Below are 23,258 nucleotides of genomic sequence, written 5' to 3' on the forward strand. Positions count from 1 at the left end.
GACACATAGAGTTGGATGTGTCACATGACAGATTGTATGGATGTGTGAGCTAGTACAATGTGTAGTACAATGAGAGAAGAAGGGGGGGGGGGGGGGGGGGGGGGGGGGGGGGAGAGATATGGTAGAGATCCATCCTGATGTGCACTCTGGATGTCGAGAAAGTATGGCTCGGATCCTCTGCTGTAGTCTCCATCATATTGTGTAACTCCTCTCCTCAATCGCGGTCGCCTAGATCTCCCTAGCTCCAATGCTCGGTCTATGAGAATGCCAGTAGTGGTAGTATGAGTGCGGACAGAGCTCTGCAATGGTGGCTGCTCCTCTGGGTGTCCAATATCTAGTGTAAAGAAATCTGTAATTGAGAGAGAGAGAGAGAGAGAGAGAGAGAGAGAGAGAGAGAGAGAGAGAGAGAGAGAGAGAGAGAGAGAGAGAGAGAGAGAGCATGCCAAGTCCCAACCACCCTAAAGGGTCCTTTTACTTTGTTGCTAGAGCAAGTACTTGCTTTAGATTACTTGCACAATGCTGATACAATGGTTAAATGCTGAATACTGAATACTTCGTGGTGATGCTGATCTGATGCAAAAATGCTAAGGCTGATCTGGTGCAAAAACATTGGGCTGAATCTGATACTGAGGCTGAAAATGCTGGTAATTCATGGCTGAAAACGCTGGTGCTGAATTTTGATGGAGAAAACACAGATGGGTCCTTGTAGAAAACGCTGATGGTGAGGGTCGTGAAGTGCCGGCGATGAGAGTACTGAGGTGCTTTGGGCGCTAGGTGCCCCTGCGGGTACTGGGTTCTCTGATGATCCTAAACACTGAAGGTCAAGTGATTCTTTTATAGGGTTTTTTAGTCATTTGCTCTACCTACTTTTAATAAATGTCATGTCAAAGTCACCTATTAATAAATGACTTAAGTGACTGTTCATATGCCTATATGCTTAAGTGAGTGTACTGTGCAAGTGAAGGTATGCAACTTTTGATGTGCCTGATCATGCATGTGCTTCTAGAGGCTCACAAAGTGCGAGGCTAGATCCTAAGCTATACTTACTAAGATTGGTACTGACCTGTAGCAGTAGCTTGTCCACATGGCTTAAGTGCAATTCGCATGTGACAACAAGTGTCCTTTGTCCTTCTATAATTTCCCTTCTAGATCCTCTAGAAGCTTCTAGAACCTTCATTTTAGAACAATGCTAACAAAATGAAATATTAGCATGGGTGACAAGTGAAAGATCTTTTCGAATACAACACAATTCTAGTGTTAGAAAACCAATTTGAAGTTCTTATAAAGGAATAAAAGCATTTCATGCAATCAGTCCACATATGTTTATTGAGCAATCTTTTATGATCATGCTATCATATTGATTGTAATTGTCTTTTTAGGTGGATCTACCCCACACTCCAAGGCATCATTCTTGCCATGTGCGAGTTTGAGTCAATATGAAAGAGTTTCCAAGTCACGGGCGACTTGTAGGCTTGTGCGCTACATTTGGTTCTAATCCATTTTGTCTATCCACCATAAGGTGCGATTGCTCATCGGTGGGCATCTCAAATACACTATTCGAGCATAAAAGATACGCTCTTTTAGTAAAAGGATACAAATTCTTTCTTTATATTGAGTTGAGACAACAACCCAACAGAAGATGAGTAAGCTTTAGGCATATTGACCACAGTACTTTACACAAATTGTGTGCACTTTATTGATGAATGAAGTAGTGCTCATGATGCTTCGGAAGTTCTTGAAAAGAAGCACCTCTCTTTGAAGTGTGGCTCTCATCTCTCTACACTCCTCATCATACAAACTGTTTTGGGGCATACTTCTAGAATGCCTTGTCTGTGCCCGGGTTGGGTGTGTGGGTATGCCTCTATTGTTGCATCATGTAAAGTCTGGCAATGTTTGGGTAAGCTCCTCTTATGGGCGTCCTGGCTCCTCTTTGGCCAGGCTGTAAATTCCATCCATGTAGACAAAGTCAGTCTCCAATGCAGAAGTGTATCAAGTATGCGTAGATGCCTGGGCCAACGGAGCTGTACTAGATTGGAATGAAACTGTAAATGTGAGGAGGGACTTTGTCACAAGACGGACACCACGTGCCAATAAAAAAGAACAGGCTGAACAGACTTTTAGCACTTCATTAACAACCGAACTGAAAGAGAGAGACGACACGCGACATGGAGTGGCGGAATTTACCCCAGAGAGTATTGGCCCCAAACGTTGGCATCCCTTTCGATATTTCTTTATATTGGATCAACACAGTACAAGCCGGTACTCGAGACTTTGCACCTTCGCAAGGAAGCATGCCAGAGAATGAGCCCTAACCTCATATTTAAAGGCCATTAGCCTGAAAAGCAGTTACAGTGAAAAGCTTCAAACGCAAAAGCATTTGGTCCAAAAGCAAAGCCAAAAAGTTGCTAGCGTAAATCACGGAAATCCGTACAGCTGCCTTGTCATCAGCCAGCGCAAAACACGGAAATCTGTACAGCCTGCCACATCATCATGCCAATGCAATTTTCGAAAATCTGCCACGTCATCAATTTTTTTGCGTGTGTGCGGGTCCTGCTTTATTTTAATCCTTTATGTCACTTGGGGCCCCATTGAACGGGGTCCCCATAAGTTGGGAGGACTTATTCTTCTGTTACTTGGTTCTTCTTAGGGTTTAGGCCCCTCGGCCAGCATCTGCAAGTTGGCTCCATTCTTTAGGATTTGACACGTCAGTGGTTTGTGACAGAGTGATCTACTGGTACCCCAACAGGCGTGGGCACGACAGTAAAATCTTGAATAGCTGGTATAAAACTGGGCTGAGCCATAACATAGTCCGCTGTGCTAGCCCGGTGTCTGTGAGGAGAACAAGTGAGTCCATTCTCTGCTCGAAATCTTTGTAAGCCATTTTGGATGACCAATCCATGTGCAGTCCCCATGTCTGTCAAATATCTCGCATACTCATTATGCACATCATCCCGTGAGCACCTGGCCATTCCCAGATCACTATTATCCGGCTCTCTTAATGTCACGTGTGCACTTCACTTGCGCTATGTGGACAAGCTTCTGCTACAGTCTAGCATGAGTCATTAGCTTAGGACTGAGCCTGGCACCTTTGTGAGCTTCTAGCAGGACATGCATGCCCAGGCAAGTCATAGTTGCATACCCTCTCTTGCACATGAAAACATTTCAGCATGTAGGTAATTTGCCGCGTGTGAACCACCTCTTAGCATGCTACTTATTAATAAGTTCTTTTCAGCCAATTTATTCCAGGGTCATGGGCTGCCTTTGTCACTACTCGACCCAGATTGGGGAGGCTATATAAGTGGCCATGGGCCGCATGGAGAGAGCAGGAGACCCAAAGGGAGCAAAAGCATTAGCAGACCCGCAGTACTCATAGTCCCTCTAGCGTTTTCTCAAGCAGCATGAACCAACATTTTTCAGCCTGATGACCAGCGTTTTTCAGCCAAGAGACCAGCGTTTTCAGCCATCATGATCGCGTTTTCAGCCCATGACAGCCAGCGTTTTCAACATGAAGCGCCAACAGATTTCAGCCTAGCCTCGTCATGGTTGTAGTTCCCTAGCCATCGACGTCGCTAGCAGATTCCGGCATTCAGCCGTAGCGTCGTCGTCGACACAGAACCCATCAGTACCTCGTCGTCGTCGATGTCATCGTCGTCGACAAAGATCCATCACAACCTCGTCATCGATATCATCGTCGTTGACACAGAACCATCAGTACATCGTCGTCGACCTCATCGTCGTCGACATAGACTCCAGCAATACCTCGTCATCGTCATCATTGCCGACATAGAACCTCTCAATACCTCAATGCCCATCAGTATCCAACAGTACCTAGTATCAATGGCATCACCCCAATACCCAACATCAGTAGCATCAATACCCATTAGCATCAACATCTCAACATTTAGACATCGTATCAGCATTGTGCAAGAATAAAGAAAGTACTTGCTCTTGCAATAGAGCAAGGGGGCCCTTGAGGGTTTGGGACCCGACATTCGGTGTCGTCTCTTTTCTCTCTCGTGTCTCTCTCTTTCATTCAGTTCAGTTCAGTTCTTTCAAGTGAAGTAAAGTGTCCCTTGTGTTTGTGCAGAGTTCTAGATCCGAGCTAAACCCTTAAACACTTCCGCTGCACCTGACACTTAACATATCCTCTGAGGTATCATAGAAGGTTGCTTGAGAGTGGCCCGTCTTGGCATTGAAGTCCCCTAGGAGGATGACATCCCCATCCCTAGAGAACTACCATATGTCCTCATCTAAAATCATGCATGGTGACTGCCCCGTTGGGCGATGCATAGAGAGATGTTCTTGGGGGGAAATAGCATATTGCAATATAAAGTGGCTTCCTGTCTCTGCTCTCACCCTGACCCACATATATCTAGCATGCTCATCTCTCTGAACAAGATGAATGAAAGGGTGCAACTCTTCCTTGAATAAAACTGCTACACCTCTTGACCCACGTCGGCTATGCTCTGATCTCACCTCTTGTCAACAAGTGGTCTCCCAATGGTATCCCGTCACTCTAGGAAGTGTGATACTGGGGTTTGACGTGTCTCAAGAGTAGAAAATAATGTCTCTTCCCTTGAAGCTATCCTCATATGCACCAACATCTAGCTTCATTGATTCATTCATCTAGCTTCATTGATCCATTCATCTAGCTTCACACACACACACACACACACACACACACACACACACACACACAGAGTAGGCTTTATATTTTGAACAGGTGAGTCTACGAGATGCAATAAGGAATGGTGCTGACGATGATGGATTGAGAGAAATTATTCATGCCGCAGTAAGTATACTGCTTTCAAAATTGTCATTAATTTTCTGTTTTCTTTTTGTCCACGATGCACAAAACAGGTGAGTAATTAAACATGCATAGCTCCATCAGATATGGTTACATTATTAGATTTTTGTGAGTTGTAGTATGTAACTTGAACAAGAGAACAGAGTTGAAACTGATAGTGAACAATAGCATCAACAGGAGCTGGATATCAGAATCTGCATCTTATTTGCACTTTTATGAATTTTTAGCCTTTTGCAGTATGCTTATAACCCCTTTCTTTTCAGCTAAAGCATAATTTTAAGTTCACATGACCCAGCTTTGGGACTAATTATACACATTGGTTTGGTCATATTGTTTTCAAATATGTACCTGGGGGGGGCGCTCTCTCTGGCATTCCCAGTCCAGCGGAGCAGAGAGGAGCCCCGGCATCCGTACCTTGTTGAAGCAATCCAACAGAAATACCGAAAGGGGCCTAAGGTTTTCGGGCCAGTTTCTCTGGGAGTGGAACTCCGCCACTCCGTGTCTACCTCGTGGACTCTCTCTCTCTCTCTCTCTCTCTCTCTCTCTCTCTCTTTGTTCAGTTGTTTTGAAGTGCTCAAAGTCTGCTCCAATCTGCTCTTTTCAGTTGGCATGTGGTGCCCTCTAGTTACAGAAGTAACTGGCTCAACAATGGAAAGGGTAGAGAAGTCGTCTGTAGCAATAGATAAAACAAAGTCTGGGTCTGTATGCAACACTCCAGTGGTGCCTCAAAGTGTGCAAAGACAATGCAGTGAGAAGGGTAGAGAGGTGGTCTGTAAAGTCCAGGTCAGTATGCAGCATTCCAAAGTGTCTGAAAGCATAGGGATTGTCCTCCCAGGTGGACGCTCGCGACACAACAAGAAAAAGTCTGCGCTCATCCGATCCGCTTTAGCAATCCAAGTAGACGCCAACTCAGCTCTCTCCTTTTGCATCTGAGGTAGCACTTGGTGAGCTCTCTCTCTCGATCCATCAGCTTCATCCCCTTGTTGGTCAGTTGGGCCTTTTGCAGACATTAATATAACATTTCATCTCATCTCTCTCTCTCTCTCTCTCTCTCTCTCTCTCTCTCTCTCTCTCTCGGGTCTCTCACTGTTTTTAGGGTTTCGTCACTGTTTTTTTTCTGTTTTTTAGGATTTCAAAACTGTTTTTTCGTTGTTTTAAGGGTTTCGTCACTATGTTTTGCTTTTTTAAGGGTTTTGTCACCGTCTTTTGCTGTTTTTTAGGGTTTCTTGTATTTTTTTGCTGTTTTAGACTCCCCCCCCTCTCTCTCTCTCTCTCTCTCTCTCTCTCTCTCTCATTCTCATGGGAAGCATCGGAGAAGTGCCAACAGCTTCCCCCACGTGTAAGAAGAGGCATCCCTCGCCGGCCGCCCACAAAGCCTCTTTCATGCGGACAGGGAAGAGGATGTTGGCAATAGAGAAGGAAATAAGAAGGAGAAATGAAGTGGAAGAGTGAAGGAAGGAGATGGAAGAATTGAATACCATGAGAGAAGAAATACTAGTTATCAAGGAAGGTGAGGAGAAGAAGTCATGGGCTGCGGTCATCTCCGCAACACAAAAGAAAGTAGAGGAGGCCGAAAAATGGATTGAAGTTACCAAGAAAGGGAAAGGTAAGGAAGCTCCTTGTACACCCACTCTTATTAACATGACCCTCGAAGAGGAACAAAGGAGGAGGATGCGGGCTCTACATGTGAGGGTAACCGGCCTCAAGGACATAAACAATGTGGAAAAGGAGGTCACAAGCCTCACATCCATGATGGGGGTGGACAAGCCTTCACACACAAAGGCATGGAGAGTGGGCAAGAAGAGTGATGGCCCGGGAGAATCTTCAAAAAGGAGAGCTCTCATATTACGCTTCCCCTCCTTGGAAGAGAAGAAGGAATTCTTGAGAAAGAGGCCTACTCTCAAGAAGACAGATATTTTTCTCGGTGATGATCTCACTTTCTCACAGCTTGCGCATATGAGAGAGGTAATGCTAGAGATTACGGCGGCAAGAGAGAAGGGGAAGATGGCCTTTTACAGAGATGGATGGTCGGGTGGTGATTGTAGAGCGGTGCTCTACATGACGGTGTGAGACCTATGGGACCACATTGAAGATGGCTACTTGGAATTGTAATGGATCTATGAGGTTGGACGTTGGTGCCTTTGAGGACAGTTTCAGAGATAGGGACATTGTTTTCTTCTCAGAGACTCATTAGGCCCTTAGACAGCTTATGCCACATGTGGTGGGATACAAGTGAGAGACATCCCACAAGACAGCCGCGAGATCTGAGCATGGGAGTAGAGGTTCAAGAGGAGTAGCAGTGCTATTTAGGGAGGAGTTACAACCACTACTACATATTGTACGGAGAGATGATCATGCTAGATACATGTGGGTGAGACTGAGATTTGACATAGGCCGATTTCTATACATTGCCATATGTTACTTCCCTCCTAGTACGTCAGTATATGCTGTATCCAAAGGACAGTCGCCTTTCTCTATACTAGATGATGATGTATGGGAGTTTTCTAGGGATGGTGGTATCATCCTCCTAGGGGACTTCAATGCCCGAACATGCAACTCTCAGACAGTCTTCTACGACACTTCAAATGAGATGCTTAGAGAGATGGATGTGGGTGAGTTGGGCCTTGGCAGATGCTCACATAACAGAGAGCATACGAAGTATGGGAGATACCTCACGGAGATGACGACTACACATGGGTTAGCCATACTTAATGGCTTATAGCGATTTCTTGGAGCAGTCGGTTTCACATGCTTTCTACACAGACACGGGGCCAGTAGAGTGGACTATGTTATGGCACAACCGAGCTTTATTCCTTGTATTCAGGATTTCTTAGTGGGAGCCAGACCAGTGGACGTAGCTGTGGATCATGCACTTTTGACATTGTCTGTTTCATTTCAATATAGTACAACCGAGATATCAAGAGGTAGATCACATACCCCTTATACATTTACACCGGAGACCGACTTTGTTTATAAAGAGGAGATCTATAGCCGTCTATGCACAGCTGGTCCTGGCCTCTCAGTGGAGGAGTGCACCACTTTACTGACTGAGACACTGCATGGTGCAACATCAGAGGCATACCCACACACTCAGCCGTGTTGAAGGCGATATTCTGGGAGCATGCCCCAAAATAATTGGTATGATAAGGAGTGCAGAGAGATGAGAACCGAGCTTCAGAGGGATCTTCTTTTAGGAGTCATCACTTACAGACAATCTCGGATTGCTTCCCGGCGCCTTGTGCGACGGAAGAAACGAGCTTACTTGGCTAGATGGAGCGAGACTTGTATCAGCTGTTCTTGAGTAGAGACTCAGGAGAGGCATGGCGATTCTTTCATGAGCACTCCCCTCCCCCAGTGATTACTTGTCCTGATGTGTGGGCCAGTATGTCTCATCGTTATATACAGTTCCTGGACAGGACCCCTTCCAGATCCTACAGAGCCATGTCCACCTACCAACACCTTCTTTACCATTGAGATGGTAAAGAGAGTCATTGACAAGATGAGAACTAGCAAGGCATATGATCATGATGGTTTAGTAGCAGAGCACTTTACACATGCTAGAGATATGCTGGTAGAGGTTCTTGCAGTATTGTACAATCGTGCCCTGTGTGAGGGGTTACCTAAGACTTGGAGGTTGTCCACTATTGTGCCTGTCTTCAAAGCAAGTGATCCTACAGAGCCTGGGAATTACCGCACTATTATGGTTGGGCACACATTGGCATGGTTGTATGCATCCATTCTTGAGCACCAGTTGAGTAATTGGGCAGAGGGTGAGGGTGTACGAGCAAAGGGCCAGGCCGGTTTCAGGAGGGGTTTCTCCACTCTAGATCATATTCTGACACTTAGAGCCATCATTGAGGAGGGCAGGTCACATGGGAGACGGATTTATTGTAGCTTTGTGGATTTCCGCAAAGCATTTGACATGGTACTGAGAGCTCGATTGATGCGCATACTGCAGGAGATGGAAGTGCCCATAGCGTTGATTTGGGGGATTATGGCTCTATATAGATCAGTGATGGGACATGTACGCACTCCGGAGGGTATATCTGATTTAGTTCACTCCACAATTGGGGTGAAATAGGGTTGCCCATTGTCTCCTACTCTATTTGGTATGTATGTTGATGAGGTGTCTGATTACATTGACAGAGAGGGTGATAGAGGTGCCCAGCTGACAGGGACGTGGATTTCATTGTTGTTATATGCTAATGATAGTGTTGATCTCCGACTCACCAGAGGGTATGCAGCGACAATTGGATGCATTACATAGTTTTGCAAAGGATAGTGGATTGTCTGTAAATCTTGGTAAAACCAAGGTTATGGTGTTTAACACCACACCACAGTGGATCAGGAGATCAGCACCGACTTTCACATATGGTCAGGAGATTGTAGAATATACAGATGCATACACTTACCTCGGGGTTGTCTTCACTGGGCCGAGGTTTTCTTTGGGGAGAGCAGCAGAGACGAGACTGACTAGAGCTGTATCGGCCTTGGGAGGCTTGGAGAGGATGTGCTCGCAGGTTCTGTTCCAAGAACCTCGGACGAAGTTATGGCTCTTTGATACTTTAGTAGCCTCAGCTATGTTGTATGGGGTGCATATATGGAGACCTTTTGTAGGCCAGGATGGTTGGAGACGTATGGTGAGGCCTTGGTATCTATGATTTCTCGACTGATCAGAGCCAAGGCCTCCGTACCTCACGCTATCATTCGAGCTGAGCTAGCTGCCCATCCTATGGAGATTGAGGTGCTTACCAGATCAGTCTCCTTTGGGCACAGCTTGTGGGATACTACTAGAGACAGATATGCTAGACTGGCCCTCGAGTCTTTCGAACAGTATCTCTTCAGGGGGACACTTCATGCTGGTATGCACTGATGACATCATGGTTTCAGATGCATGGCTTCACCATGGACAGGCTGCCCCCTTTCCAGTACTCTCTTCAGGCACCCTCCATGTCTCTTACACGGGTGGAGATTACTAGACTCATTCGTCAGGACCTGATCCAGCTGGATACCAAGAGGACATGGATAGAGCCGCCACAAGAGTTGGGCACGAAGATGGCTTTCTATAGAGAGCATCTTCTCCTCCTCACAGGAGATGGGTTTGTGATTCGACCCAGCTACATGGACACACATATGTCTCATGGTTTGCGGTGTGCCATTGGTCGGATACGCACATCCTCACATCAGCTGGAGATTGAGACTGGTAGATTCAGAGGGATACCAGCAGACAACAGGATATGCCGCTTATGCCAACTAGAGCCAGAGACAGAGCTACATTACATATGTCATTGCACAATGTACTATGAGATACGGGGCCATTTCCACTGCTTATTCAGAGAGGGTTTCAGTCCTTTCTCTAGGGTCATGAGTTATGAGGATCAGAAATGTCTTGGGCTAAATCTACTTGAGTTACACAGATATAGAGACACTTTATTGGGGAGAGATAGAGAGAGACAGTCCCAGAGACAAATTACAGATTTCTTTTCACTAGATATGGGACATCCAGAGGAGCAGCCATCACTGCAGAGCTCGACCCACACTCATTCGACCACTACCGGCACTCTCATCGACCGAGCACTAGAGCTACGGAGATCCAGACGGCCATGATTGAGGAGAGGGTCTACACAGCATCGACGGAGACTACAGCAGAGGATTCGTGCCATACTCTCTCGACATCTAGAGTGCATATGAGGATGGATTCTAGTAGTAGTATCTTTGTTCTAGTTCTTTTGTACCCAGACATGGTATTAGATTCGCCATTTTGTAACAGATTGGTCTCATAGGTCATTTTGGCCTTTTGAAGACTTTAATATAATATTTCATCTCTCTCTCTCTCTCTCTCTCTCTCTCTCTCTCTCTCTCTCTCTCTCTCTCTCTCGCCCCCCTAGATAGAAAGCCTAAGATAACTCTTGCATCAGCCGCGTTGGCAGCTCGATAGATCACAAGGCAGCTTGCAAGCCCCGCCTCTGTCTCTGCAAGTCAGATCTCTGCATAGATGCAGTGATATGGCACCTCTGACTGGAGGCTACAATACAAGTGGCAAGCATTTTAAATACAGTGCTCGCTGCCCAGCATGGCACTAAATGTCCACTGATCTGAGGTAGGAGGGATTTGTGAGATAGAATCAACTTTGAACCTGACCTGTACGTGGTGCCTCAAGACGCTGGGAAGAATGGGCATGAAAACCTGGAGCATGCTCCGAAAGATAACTCTGCCAGCCAAGATGGTGATCAGACCCTTTTAAATGCAGCCCAAACAATCACATGAAAACGGTCCAAATGCTCTTGTAAGCGGCCACTCTAACAGCGTAAGCCCCAAAGAGAAGTGAAAGGAATCAGATGTGTGCACAAAAAAGGGGACATGCATGCTTCCACTGCTGATATCACACACATACCTGTTGCCTAAGAATCCTGCTCAACTACCAGACTTATGGAGTCGTCTCTTCATGATAATCCTCCCGGACTCAATATTGCTGGAATCTCCAGAATGATACATGAATTCATAGGCCAATACATCCACATTATGCTGCGAAAAAGCCGAACATGATGGAATATTAGTGGGCCCATAAACAGACGTGATACCAATCAATGCAGCTCCAAAATCTGCCATGATAACCCAAGGTGGTTAGGTACATAGTGTTCGGTACAAATTCGGTACGTAAGGTACGTAGTACATAATGGATTGAGTTTTTAGGTACGTAAAAATTCGTACTTTTTTTCAGAAAGCCTAAACTGAGAGTACTTCATAAGTTTACTTATGCATGCACGTGCACTTGCTACATTGGGCGCATAGAGGTTCAGGAAGTCTAAGAGGCAACGCTAAATCTGCATATTAATCCACTGAGCCCTGCTAGGCACAATAATACCTGTGTCCACAATGGCCTGTTGCCAAGGGTGCGCAATAGTCATACATACCCCTCCCTGGATACCACGAAGTCCAAATGCAACTGAAAATATCTCATATCGCCCACGCAAAAGCTGACCACATTGTCTAATGCGGCCCTCACACAGATGATGCTCCTGTAGCATAAGCAGATCAATCTCTCTGCCCACAAGGCATCGCTGAAGTTCTTGACATAATCGACCCCTCTGGCGCTGAGACTGGGGCCCTCCTAATCCCTACACGTTCCATGAGACGATCCTCATGGAGAGCGAGAGAGAACTGATGCTGCAGCAACAACTAACCGTGCTATCTTCGAGGCTGGCTTGGATGGGGAATAATCCTCATCCAAGCGTCCCCGAGATAGGCGTGACTGCAAAGAGTGTCTAGCTTAGGCCCAAGAAGAGCGAGCCGTGCGCAGGGCAACCTCTTCTGTCCAGGAGGCCTCATGTATGTGTATATAGTATGGCGGGCTCTGCGTTTCAGCAAAGAAGTGTACCACAATGTGTCTACATCCTGTTGAGTCTGGAGGTGTCACTGAGAACTTGGCCAACGGCCATAGAGTCTGTACCAATTCTGTAACCCCCAGGTCTCCCATGTGGTGAGAGAACTCGAGGGCCTGTGCCTGCAGCCACTCCAACACTGAGTCCAAAGTCCACTCAGGCTGGTCAGTGCCACATAGAGGAAAAGAGAAGCCAACCGCTGAGTCTAGGGCCTCTATCCCTCTAGTTGCAAGGAACAATACATGAACTCTGAAGCAAGCTGCCTCAATGTCTGGTGAAGGGTCGTCAAGAAAACGTGTGAAGTAGTAGGCAAAGAAGTCCCACCGATGACGAATGTCAAAACTCATCAGTCCACGAGGAACTGCTGCAAAGGGAGATGTCTGCACTAGAAGGGGGGTTCGCAAGAAAGGCTGCCCCTCTCGCGCCAAGCGACTCGTGGCAAAAGCGTTGCCAAAAGATCTTCTAGCAGCTGAGGAAGGTCCTGTCCCCTGGGTTGGCTGCGGGAGGTGATGTGGAAGCAAGGGTGCTAGCGGGAGGAGGATGAGAGGGGGGCAGGGAGCGGCCGAGGGAGAAGGGCGAGGTGGGGAGGAGGAAGGGGGCGGGGGGGACGCTGTCGAAGGTGAGGCTGAGGTGGAGAGTGAAGCAGGGACCTCATCCTGCTGAAGAGTGTTGAAACGGTTCTCGTGGGAACCCACTACTGTTGGCTTGAAGCCTGGGGACCACTCTAAGTGCCAGGTTGACGTGGTGGCCCTTGTCGATGCCGACCACGAACCTACTGCCAGCCCTCCTCCGCCTGAGCCCCAGGCTCGGAGGGTGGCTTTGCCTGAGTACCCTATGACTGTTTGCTGCTGCTGGCCAGCCCTTGGAGGCTGGGCTGAGCCTGAGGTGAAGGTTGGGGCCTCCTCCGTGGACAAGCCTTTGCAAGATGGCTCATCTGGCGACAAATGAAACATTGATTCGGGAGGCCCGAATACTCCAGCTCTGACGGAACCAACCACCACTCACCCGACGTAGTAGGATGACCTTTGGGAGGGTGTGGGTGTCCCGAACCAGAACACGTACTTTGGGAATGCCAGCTGCCTTGGCAGCTACTACAGAGGCTGCCGTGCGAGATATCTCCAGGACAGTCCCAATCTCTGAGCCTATCCTAGAAAGGAGCGGAAGGTACTCCCTCCTTAGGCCGGGGAAGCAGACTGAAATGGGCAAGTCTGCCTCCTCTACAAGAACGTCGGTAGCTGGATCGAAACCATGGCGCTATTGTCGAAAGTGTGCTCGAACTGCTCGGATGGCTAGGGGGCTCATCGCAATGACCTTGGATGCCATCTCGGGAGTCTCAAACTCTATCTGGTAGTAGCCACGCCCGAGAAGCTGAACATCGAGGATCTTGCCCACCTCTGCTTAAAGGCGGGCCTGGAGGAGATTACGCACCTCTCCTTTGCTAGGTCGGCTGCTGATGATCTTGCAGATGACGGAGGTCGCTTGGAGGCGCTCCACCTCTGCGGCTAGGCTCGCTTTCTTTGTCCGCGAGAGAGCAAGTGGGATGGTGGGCTCTGCAGTGTCGGGCGAGGGGGCTTCTGGAGAGTCCCTCTGGGGCGGAGCATGAGCCTCCATGTGTGTCTACTGCTGTGAGTGGGCGGAATACAAGAGCCAGACGACTTCCGAGGAACTTCGACGGTGAAGGACAAGCCCTCAAGGCCGAGGCGTAAGCAGAAACCAAAGGCACCAAGGGCAGGGTGGAAGGGGAAGGTGGGGGTTTTTGCGAGAGGATGAAGCGGGAGGGGGGAGCTGGAGGTAGCGAGCGGGGGGGGGGGGAGGGGGGGGGGTTGGCGCGTGGTGTCAGAGGAGCGAGCGGGGGAGACGGGCAAAGGCTAGGTGCACGCAAGGGCGGGCAGCAGCAAGGCGCAGGGAAGAGGGCAGCGTGAGGCGGAAAAAGGGGGGAAAAGGGGGGGGGGGGGGGGTGTTTGTCACTGATTGGCACCTCCCTAGGGAGGTGGGATCAATGACCCACATTAGGCATCGCGAGGCAGGTGCAATCCGGGCCGTCCGATCGCCGTTTGAACTAGGTGTGAACTAAGAGTGAACTCGGGAGGTATGTGTACCACACCGAATTTGGTGTGAACTTGGGAGGGTATGTACACCACACCAAATTTGGTGTGAACTCAATGTGAACTCGGTGTGAACTAGATGTAACTTGGTTGCGACGCAGTGATTTATTAACTGCGCGATAGCTTAGCGGTTAAGAGTCAATTCCAAAGAGGAGAGGGTAGTGGGTTCAAGCTTCGAAACCGGAAAAGTGAGAATCTTCTGCATTCCCTAGGCAATCCAACGGTCACAATCAACCGATGATCGTGAGCCATTGATCCCACCTCCCAAAAGGAGTGTCAATTAGTGACGAGGGAGGGGGGGGGGAAGGGGTGTTCAGCGATGGCGGGGGCAGCGAATAGCAGCAGCGAGCATCAAGAATTCATTACCCTTGGTTGGTAGCTTTTAGCCAAGTTGTTTTTAGAACTCATTGCTTTTGAGTTTAATGTTTTTGGGGCTCTGCTTTTAGCATCCCTTGTAATCTTTATAAGTGACTCAAGGGGGCTCACTGAGAACGAGCACCCGCGGGCGGTTGTACTTAGCTCAAAGATTAATATAAAAGAAATACCGAAAGGGGTGCCAGTCTTTGGGGCCTATCTCTCTTGGCACGGAACTACGTCGGGCCGTGTCGACTCTTAAATTTATGAAGTGTTTTGAAGCGAATCTTTGCTGTGTCGCGATAGAATCTTGACTTGGGGTGTCCAAATTTGGTACAATGGTATCAGAGCACGGCCGATTTCTCTTCTATCGGAAAAATCCGATCCCTTTTCATGCGTCACTTGTGGATTCCGAAAAGAATCAATCAACCTCTTCTGCAACTGCTGAGGCGGGAGGAGGTAACACAGAAAATTCAAACGACTTAACAGAAGATGAGTACAGGCCACCTCGGCCTACACAATATGAGCTTTTGGAGATGCAACGTCGACAATAGGTTGACGAGTGCACAAAGCAGATGCTTCAGTTTGCTAAAGTTCCCGAGTTTGCAAAATTTTTGACTCAGCAGTCCATGGCTGAAGTGCATACTCAGTGGTAGAAAGCCGCTGAACCACCAATGAAAGCGGCAATCAAGATACCTCCTACTCCGAGGATGTTTACAAAAGAAGAACTTCAAGAGGTTGTTCAGACCCAAATCATTCAGCTTTTGGACACGAAGAATCAATCTCAAAAGCAATGGAAGAAGCGCAAGAAGGGGATTGAGCCGTCAATCTTCTTTTGCATTTGCAAGAAAGCAGAAGAAGCGTGCGCGTTTTGAAGGACTACCCTGTTCTTCTTCCTCTTCTTCTAACAGTTCTTCTAGCTCTTTGGACTCGATTGAGGAGGACAGAAAGGGCAAGAAGCGAAGCAAAAAGCAAAGCTTAGGAAAGAACAAGAAAATGGCAAAGAAACTCAGATTCCGACTAGTTTCTAATAGCTCTACAGAGGAGTCATCCTCTGACAGTTCGGACTCCGATGACCACATGTTTTATGCGAAGAAGAAGCACTTTTACAGAGCCAACCAAGATGACTTCCTCGAAGATAAGAGCAAGAAGACAAAGAATTTAAAGAGAGTGGACAGTCAATAAAATTTGAATCCTTTTCTGGATTCCGAGATGCTCTGAGGGCTTTGGTCTTCATCCAACAGTTTGACATAACCTTCTCTGGAGGGCATTACTCAGAGCACTCCAAGATCAGGAGGGCTGCATCTTTTCTAAAAGGAAATGCTCGAACATGGTGGTCCACTCTTCTTCAGAGGAAAGAAGCCCCAGTCAAGTGGTTGAAATTCAAACGGCTCTTTATTTCTTCTTGGCTGACCCGGGAGTACGAATAAGATGTAAGAACCGCTTGGAACCATCTTCGGATGACCAAGGGAGATTCTTTGGACGTATATTGCGAGAGGTTTTGGGATTCTTTTCTACCAACCTCTTCGTTTAAGAAGGTCACCTTTAAGGAACAGATTGAGCGGTTTTGCTACGGACTCCCTGCAGAGATCCGAGATTACTGCCTTGAACAAAAGTCGGACTCCATTCAAGAATTAATGGGTCATGCGAAACGGGGGTTCTCAATACATTCGGGGAATTTGACCTACCCCACTGATGAAATTTTGACTCAGAGGACCAGACAGACCTCGAACAATGAAAATAGAAAGAAAAAGAACCTCAGAAAAAGAAAGATACACGATCCCCATTGACTCTTAGAGAAAGGGCTAACTATCTCAAAGAGGGGAAGTGTTTTGGTTGCGGGGAACAAGGGCACATCTCCGCAAAGTGCCCCAAAAAGGCACAACAAGGACAGACTGAGGACATGCCAAAGAATTCTAGAGGAGCAGAGGAACGTGGTAGAAAAGGCAAGATGAAAGCAGGACTGGTATTGGATTGCATGGGAACCGACCCAAGCCAAATAGATGAAAGTACAGAACTTTGCCGAGCTTGGGGCAAAGTGAAAGATCAGGAAGCCCTTATCTTTTTTGATGGAGGAGCCAAGATTTACTTTATTTCACGTGAATTGGTGGCGCGCTCGAGACTATGCCCGACAGGATGGGGTCACCGACGGAGGCAGTTCTAGCGGCGCCCGGACGGGATGTAGCCTTTACGCATGGCATTGGCGAACTTCGTTTGCATTGTCAGGGGTATTTAGGGCACGAGGACTTTTACATCACGCCTTTGGAAGGGTGTGACGTCCTCCTAGGAATCCCTTGGTACCATAAGAACAACGCCGTGGTCGATTATCGGGCCAAGAAAGCGACTTTGACAAACGAGAAGGGAAAAAAAAATTGTACTAGATGTAAAATTGAAGGGCGAGTTCGTCTCTATTGTATCGGTTTCGGCCATTTCAAAATTGATGAAATCTAGCCTTTTTGTTTACTCGATCTATTTGAAAGAGTTGAATGATGAACATCGAACCATGTCTGAGCTAGACAAAGCATGGCAAGATTTTCTCCACACATATGCTGATTGTTTCTCTGAAGGCCTGCCAGGCGAGTTACCCCCATCTCGTCCTAAGGACCATTCTATTGATTTGATTCCTGGAAGCACACCACTAAACTGGCCACCTTACCGTGTTAGCCGAGCCCAGAATGAAGAAATCATGAACCAAGTGAAAGGCCTTCTTGAAAAGGGTCTTATCCAGCCGACTACTTCAGCCTATTGCTCTCCGGTTTTGTTGGTATTAAAGAAAGACGGATCTTGGAGAATGTGCATTGATTATAAAGCTCTCAATAAAATCACTATCAAGAATAGATTTGTAACAGACTTGGACACTCCAAGTCAAATCTACCGCGTCAGGAATTCACTACAAAACAGTTCACAATGTGATTTAACACTGGCCCGGCGAAGTTCCGTGCCAAGAGGTATTGGCCCCAAAGACTGGCGCCCCTTTCGGTATTTTTTTTTGTATTAAAATCTCTGCTCAAAGTACAAGGGAGTGATTTGGGTCTCACTCTCAGACTCTGCGTCCAGATGCTCTGAGAAAAGTGGGAGCCCAAACCACACTTGTAAAGAGTCACAAGGGATGCCAAAAGCAGAGCCCCAAAAGCTACCCCAAAAATAGGCTTACAAAAATAAAGCTACTTTCAAAGGCTTCTAAAATAAAGCAATTTAACAAAAGCTCTTTTTATGCCTTGCGTAGCACTTGTGTAGAGCCAAATGCTGGTTTTTTTCCGAATGCTGCTTGCCAGCGCTTTTTGCGCCGCAATTTGCGGAGGTGTCTGTGCGTTGCTGCCACGTCACTGCTGCCAGGGCGGGAGAGTGTGTGTACAGGGCAGCCACGTCACCAGTTTGTGACATACCCCCCTCTTGAAAGCATTGTAATCGCCCTCGATTACGCTTGCAAAACAGACAGAAGACAAACATTTTTAGCAGACACTGACTGTTAGTACCGACGCACTAGGAACACACATCTAGCACATGTACCAATCGACAGTCACATCCCACAACATCACTTGACATCACATGACAAATCACATTCAAAATTTCATTCGGATCTCAAACCATGATTAATCGGCAACATCTTAAGAAATCGCATCTAGATCCACTCGGGACCTCACTCGGGACCTCATAGATGGCCGATTAACTAATCCTCAAGTCAAGAACAAGTCAGTATTGGGAATTCGAGTTCATAAAGTCACACAAAAGAAATCTGTCATCTCACAGTATCCCTGAAACTCAAAAGAGACATTAGTGACTTCAGTATCAAAAATCGGGGCAATCTGTTGACAAAGGAGTGGAGCGACTCCCCTCTTATGCATACCCGTTGCACCAAATTCCGCCCAAGCTGAGTTCGGGGTTACTATGCTAAACCAAATGCTTCAAGGTAAAGATTCATAATCTGAGGAGTATTTGCCAGGTACTCCTCCATTCACTTCGCATCCAATGCGGAGTAGGTCTTGAATTTAACCAAGAACCGTCTTATCGCTTTACCTTCTATCTTTTTGTGCCAATACTTGTTCTGGAACGCGTATCTGCTCGTTTTCCTCTAGTTCGGGTTGCTCATCTGGCTCCCCATCATCGGGCACATCGCCTTTTAAAAGGCTTCAAGAGACTCACATGAAAAAGCATTGTGAATCCTCCAAGTATCAGGCAGCTTCAGTCGAAAGGAAACATCATTTATCTTTTTGGAAATCTTGAAAGGTCGATACTATCTCATCTAAGCTTTGGAAAAAGCTGATCCTTTCCCTTTTTCTTTCTCAGGTGTGCCTTCTCAAAATATAAGAGCACCCAATCGTTCTCCTTCAATTTCAAATCGCGAGGATGTCGATCTGCTGCCTTTTTCTCAGATTTCTGCAAAGCCTTCCGGACCAAGTCGAAGTCCCTCATGAACTGATCGGCTTCAAAGAAAAATCTTACCTTTCGTGCTAAGAAGGGTGGAACCTTCGTAGCAAATTCAATAATCTCAAATGGCACCTTCCCCATCAAAGAGTTGATCGTGTTTCTGTAGGCGTATTCCACCAAAGGTAAAAACCCTTTTCCCATGAAGTCTTCAAATTCAAAGAAGAAGACTTCAACAAATCCAGTACCATTGAATTAGCAATCTCTGAATGCCCGTCAGTCTGCGGGTGGAACGGTGACGAGAACTGCAACCGCGTGCCAATGTTCTGGCAAATAGCCTTCCAAAACAAACTCGTGAATTTGGGGTCCCTGTCAGAGACAATCGTCTCAGGCATGCCATGTAATCTGAATATGTGGGCAATAAACAATCATGCCCATGCTGTGTTTTCGGGAGATCAAAAATGAAATCCATTGTAATACTTTTCCAGGGGCGGGTGGGTATGGGTAAAGGCTGTAACAATCCCTGTGCTTTATGCCTGTCAGAACTTGACCTTTTGGCATTCCAAGCAACTGCATACAAAATCGTCCACGTCCTTCTTGAGTCTCGGCCAAACAAAAGTATCTCTCCACACCTCTAAGGTGTTAACAATACCGTGGTGACCCGTAAAAGGTGGACAGTGGCTTTCGGTTAGAACCTTTTCCTTCAACGGCTGTGTAACGCACAACATCGTTTTCTTCATGAAGTAGACATCCCGAATGAAATATTCCGCTACTACCTCCCCATTCTGTATTCAACTGAATACATCTACAAAAATTTGTATATGTGGCGTATTGATCGACCATATCCTCGAAGCTTCTATGATGTATCGCGGAAATACCCAGAACCAACGGCTTCCGGGACAAAGTATCTGCCACCAATTTCTCTTGTCCCTGCACATGGACAATCCGGAAGTAAAAATGTGACCAGATGTTTGCCCACCGCATCTGCTTTTCCGATAGCTGCTTCTGTGACAAGAAGTAGCGTAAACTCCAACCATCTGTGAAAACTGTAAAATCGCCTCCGAGTAGGTAATGTCGCCACTGAGTAAGAGCATGGATAACCACCAAAAGCTCTTTCTCTTAGATTTGTACTATCAATTCGGCCTTGAAAACAATCGGCTCTCATAGGCAATGACATGGCCTTCATGCATTAAGACCGCATCCAGACTACGACCACAAGTATTACAATATACTTCAAACGACTTCTGCAAATCCGGCAAAGTCAATGGTCCTGCGGTCAAATCGTGTTTCAATTTCTGAAAGGCAGTCACCTCTGTGGGTCCCCAGGAGAAAGGGACTCCTTTCTGTGTCAACATAGGCAAAGGGGTAAGCAACCTCTGCAAACTTTCAGATGAACTGCCGATAGTAAGAACATAAGCCCAAGAGCTTCGAATTTCATGGACATTCTTCAAATCGGGCCAATCACAGATAGTCTCTATCTCGGCCGGGTCCATCTGCTGCCTGCACTCGTGCTGCTGAGACAATGTGTCCCAAAAAGTGTATCTCTGGGCTCGGCTCACACGGTAAGGTGGCCGGTTCAGTGGTGTGATCCCAGGTATCAGATCAATGGTATGATCCTCAGGACGAGCTAGTGGCAACTCGCCTGGCAAGCCCTCTGAAAAGCACTCGGCATGAGTGTGGAGAAAAATTGTTGCGTTCTTCATTCAGGTCAAAACATATTCGACCTTCAATCATCATTTAGTTCTCTCCAGTAAATCGAGTAAAGAAACTGAAGTTCATCAAGTACAATCTCTGTGCCCTTCATTTGACAAAGTCGCTTTCTCGGCCCGGTAGTCAACCACCGCGTTGTTCTTGTGGTACCAAGGGATTTCGAGTAGGACGTCACAACTTCCAAAGGGAATTATCCTTGTGCCCTAAATACCCCTGACATTGCAAACGAAGTTTGCCAATGATTGGTGTAATGGCAACATTCCGTCCGGGTGCCGCTAGAACTACCTGCGCCAGTGGCCTCAGCATGTCGGGCGTAATTTCAAATCGAGCCGCTAATTCAAGTGAAAAGAAGTTGGCCTTGGCTCCTTCATCCAAGAAAAAGAGGGCTTCCTGATCTTTCACTTTGCCCTAAACGCGGCAAAGTTTTGTACTTTCATTCATTTGATTCGGTTCGGGCCCCACGCAATGTGGCTCTAGTTATGATTTCATCTGCCTTTTTTGCCACGTTCCTCAGCTGCTTTCGAACTCTCTGACCTTTCTTCATCTTGTTCTTTAGGTGCCTTTTTAGGGCACTTCGCGGAGATATGCCCAGTTTCCCCGCATTCAAAACACTTCCCCTCTTTGATGTAGTCGATCCTCTCTTGAAGAGTGAGTTGGGGTTGTGTATCCTTTTCTTTCTTTTCTGGGGTGCTTTTCTTCTTTCTACTTTCATTTTTAGAAGTTTGTTCGGTTCTCTGCGCCATGATCTCATCTGTGGGGTAAGTCAAATTTCCTGAATGAATGGCAAAACCCCGTTTCGCATGACTCATCAGATCTTGAATAGAATCTGACTTTTGTTCTAAGCAGTGATCTCGGATCTTTGTAGGAAGTCCCCAGGTAAACCGCTCAATCTGTTCTTTGAACAAGATCTTTTTAAATGAAGCAGCTGGTAGAAAAGAGCTCCAGAATCTCTCGCAATATGCGTCCAATGTATCTTTCTCGGTCATCCGAAGATGGTTCCAAGCAGTTCGTATGTCGCGCTCGTACTCCCGAGTCAACCATGAAGAAATAAAAAGCCTTTTAAATTTCAGCCATTTATGTGGCACTTTCTTGTTTCAATAGAAGAGTGGACCACCAAGTTCGAGCATTTCCCTTGAAGTAAGAGGTAGCCCTCTGAATCTTGGAGTGCTCTGAGTAATGTCCTCCAGAGAAAGCTATGTCAAACTGCTGTATGAAGGCCAAAGCCTTCGAAGCATCTCGAAATCCAGAAAACGTGGCAAATTTAATTGACTGTCCACCTTCTTTAAATTCTCGAACTTTCTTGCTTTTATCTTCCAGAAAGTCATATTGGTTTTCTTTATAAAAATTCTTCTTCCTTGCATAAAATCTGATGTCGTTGGAGTCCGAACTATCCGAAGACGAGTCCTCTGTAGAACTGTCAACAACTGGGCAAGATTTAGACTTCTCTGCCTTTTTCTTGCCCTTTCCGAAGCGTTGCTTTTTGCTTCGCTTATTCCCTTTTCTGTCTTCTTCGCTCGAGTCAGAGGAGCTAGAAGAACTGTCAGAAGAAGAAGAAGAAGAAGAAGAACTAGGTACTCCTTCAAATCGCACATGCTTCTTCTGCTTTCTTGCCGAGGCAAATGTAGATTGACGACCCAACTAACTCGGGAAGTTAGTGCCTTTCTTCTGCTTTTTGTCGTGCTTTTCGGCTTTGTTCTGCGCGTCAAAGGGCTGGCTAATCCGTGCATCAACCACCTCTTCTAATTCTTGCTTTGTAAACATCCTTGGAGTAGGAGGTTTCTTGAGTGCCGGTTTGAGGGGTGGCTCCGTGGTTTGCCGCCACTGTTAGTGCACCTCGTCGAAGGAGGTCTGGGTGAAAAATTTTGCAAGTTTAGGGTCCTTCGCAAAATTCATCATCAACTTTCTCGCTTCATCGACCAATCTCCGATGTTCCATCTCTTCAAGCTCCGCGTGAGTAGGCCGAGGCGGGCCGTACTCCTCGCGTGAATCTTCTTCGTGATCTCTTCCCGCATCTCCGGATGTAGAGGAAGTCAACTGTCCTTTTCTTGAATCCATAAATGCCGCGTAAAAAGGATCGGATTTCCCGGTAGAAGAGAAATCGGCTGCGCTCTGATACCATTGTAACAGACTTGGACACTCCAAGTCAAGAATCTACCGCGACACGACAGGAATTCACTACAAAAGAGTTCACAATTTGATTCGACACCGGCCCGGCGGAGTTCCGTGCCAAGAGGTATTGGCCCCAAAGACTGGCGCCCCCTTTCGGTATTTTGTTTTGTATTAAAAACTGTGCTCAAAGTACAAGGGAGTGATTTGGGTCTCACTCTCAGACTCTGCATCCAGATGCTCTGAGAAGTGGGAGCTCAAACCACACTTATAAAGAGTTACAAGGGATGCCAAAAGCAGAGCCCCAACGGCTCATAAAAAGCTGCCCCAAAAATAGGCTTACAAAAATAAAGCAACTTTCAAAGGCTTCTAAAATAAAGCAATTTAACAAAAGCTCTTTTTATGCCTTTCGTAGCGCTTGCATAGAGC

General features: G+C 46.8%; 1 protein-coding gene across 2 annotated transcripts in view; it reads left to right on the plus strand.

Annotated features, from left to right (window-relative positions):
- The window catches only part of CNX2 (cofactor of nitrate reductase and xanthine dehydrogenase 2), a 56,343-nt gene that overhangs the window by 27,860 nt on the left and 5,225 nt on the right, over positions 1 to 23,258 (plus strand). The window contains exon 5 of one of the 2 annotated variants that reach the window (XM_086487209.1): positions 4,724 to 4,792. The exons of the other annotated variant lie outside the window; for it this stretch is intronic. Within the exon in view, the coding sequence (XP_086343335.1) occupies positions 4,724 to 4,792 (69 nt within the window). The remainder of the gene's footprint in view (positions 1 to 4,723; positions 4,793 to 23,258) is intronic. 2 annotated transcript variants of the gene reach the window in all.

The sequence above is a fragment of the Adiantum capillus-veneris genome, chromosome 2 (genome assembly GCF_014529385.1).
Source record: "Adiantum capillus-veneris isolate H3 chromosome 2, ASM1452938v2, whole genome shotgun sequence".
Taxonomy (NCBI): Eukaryota; Viridiplantae; Streptophyta; class Polypodiopsida; order Polypodiales; family Pteridaceae; genus Adiantum; species Adiantum capillus-veneris.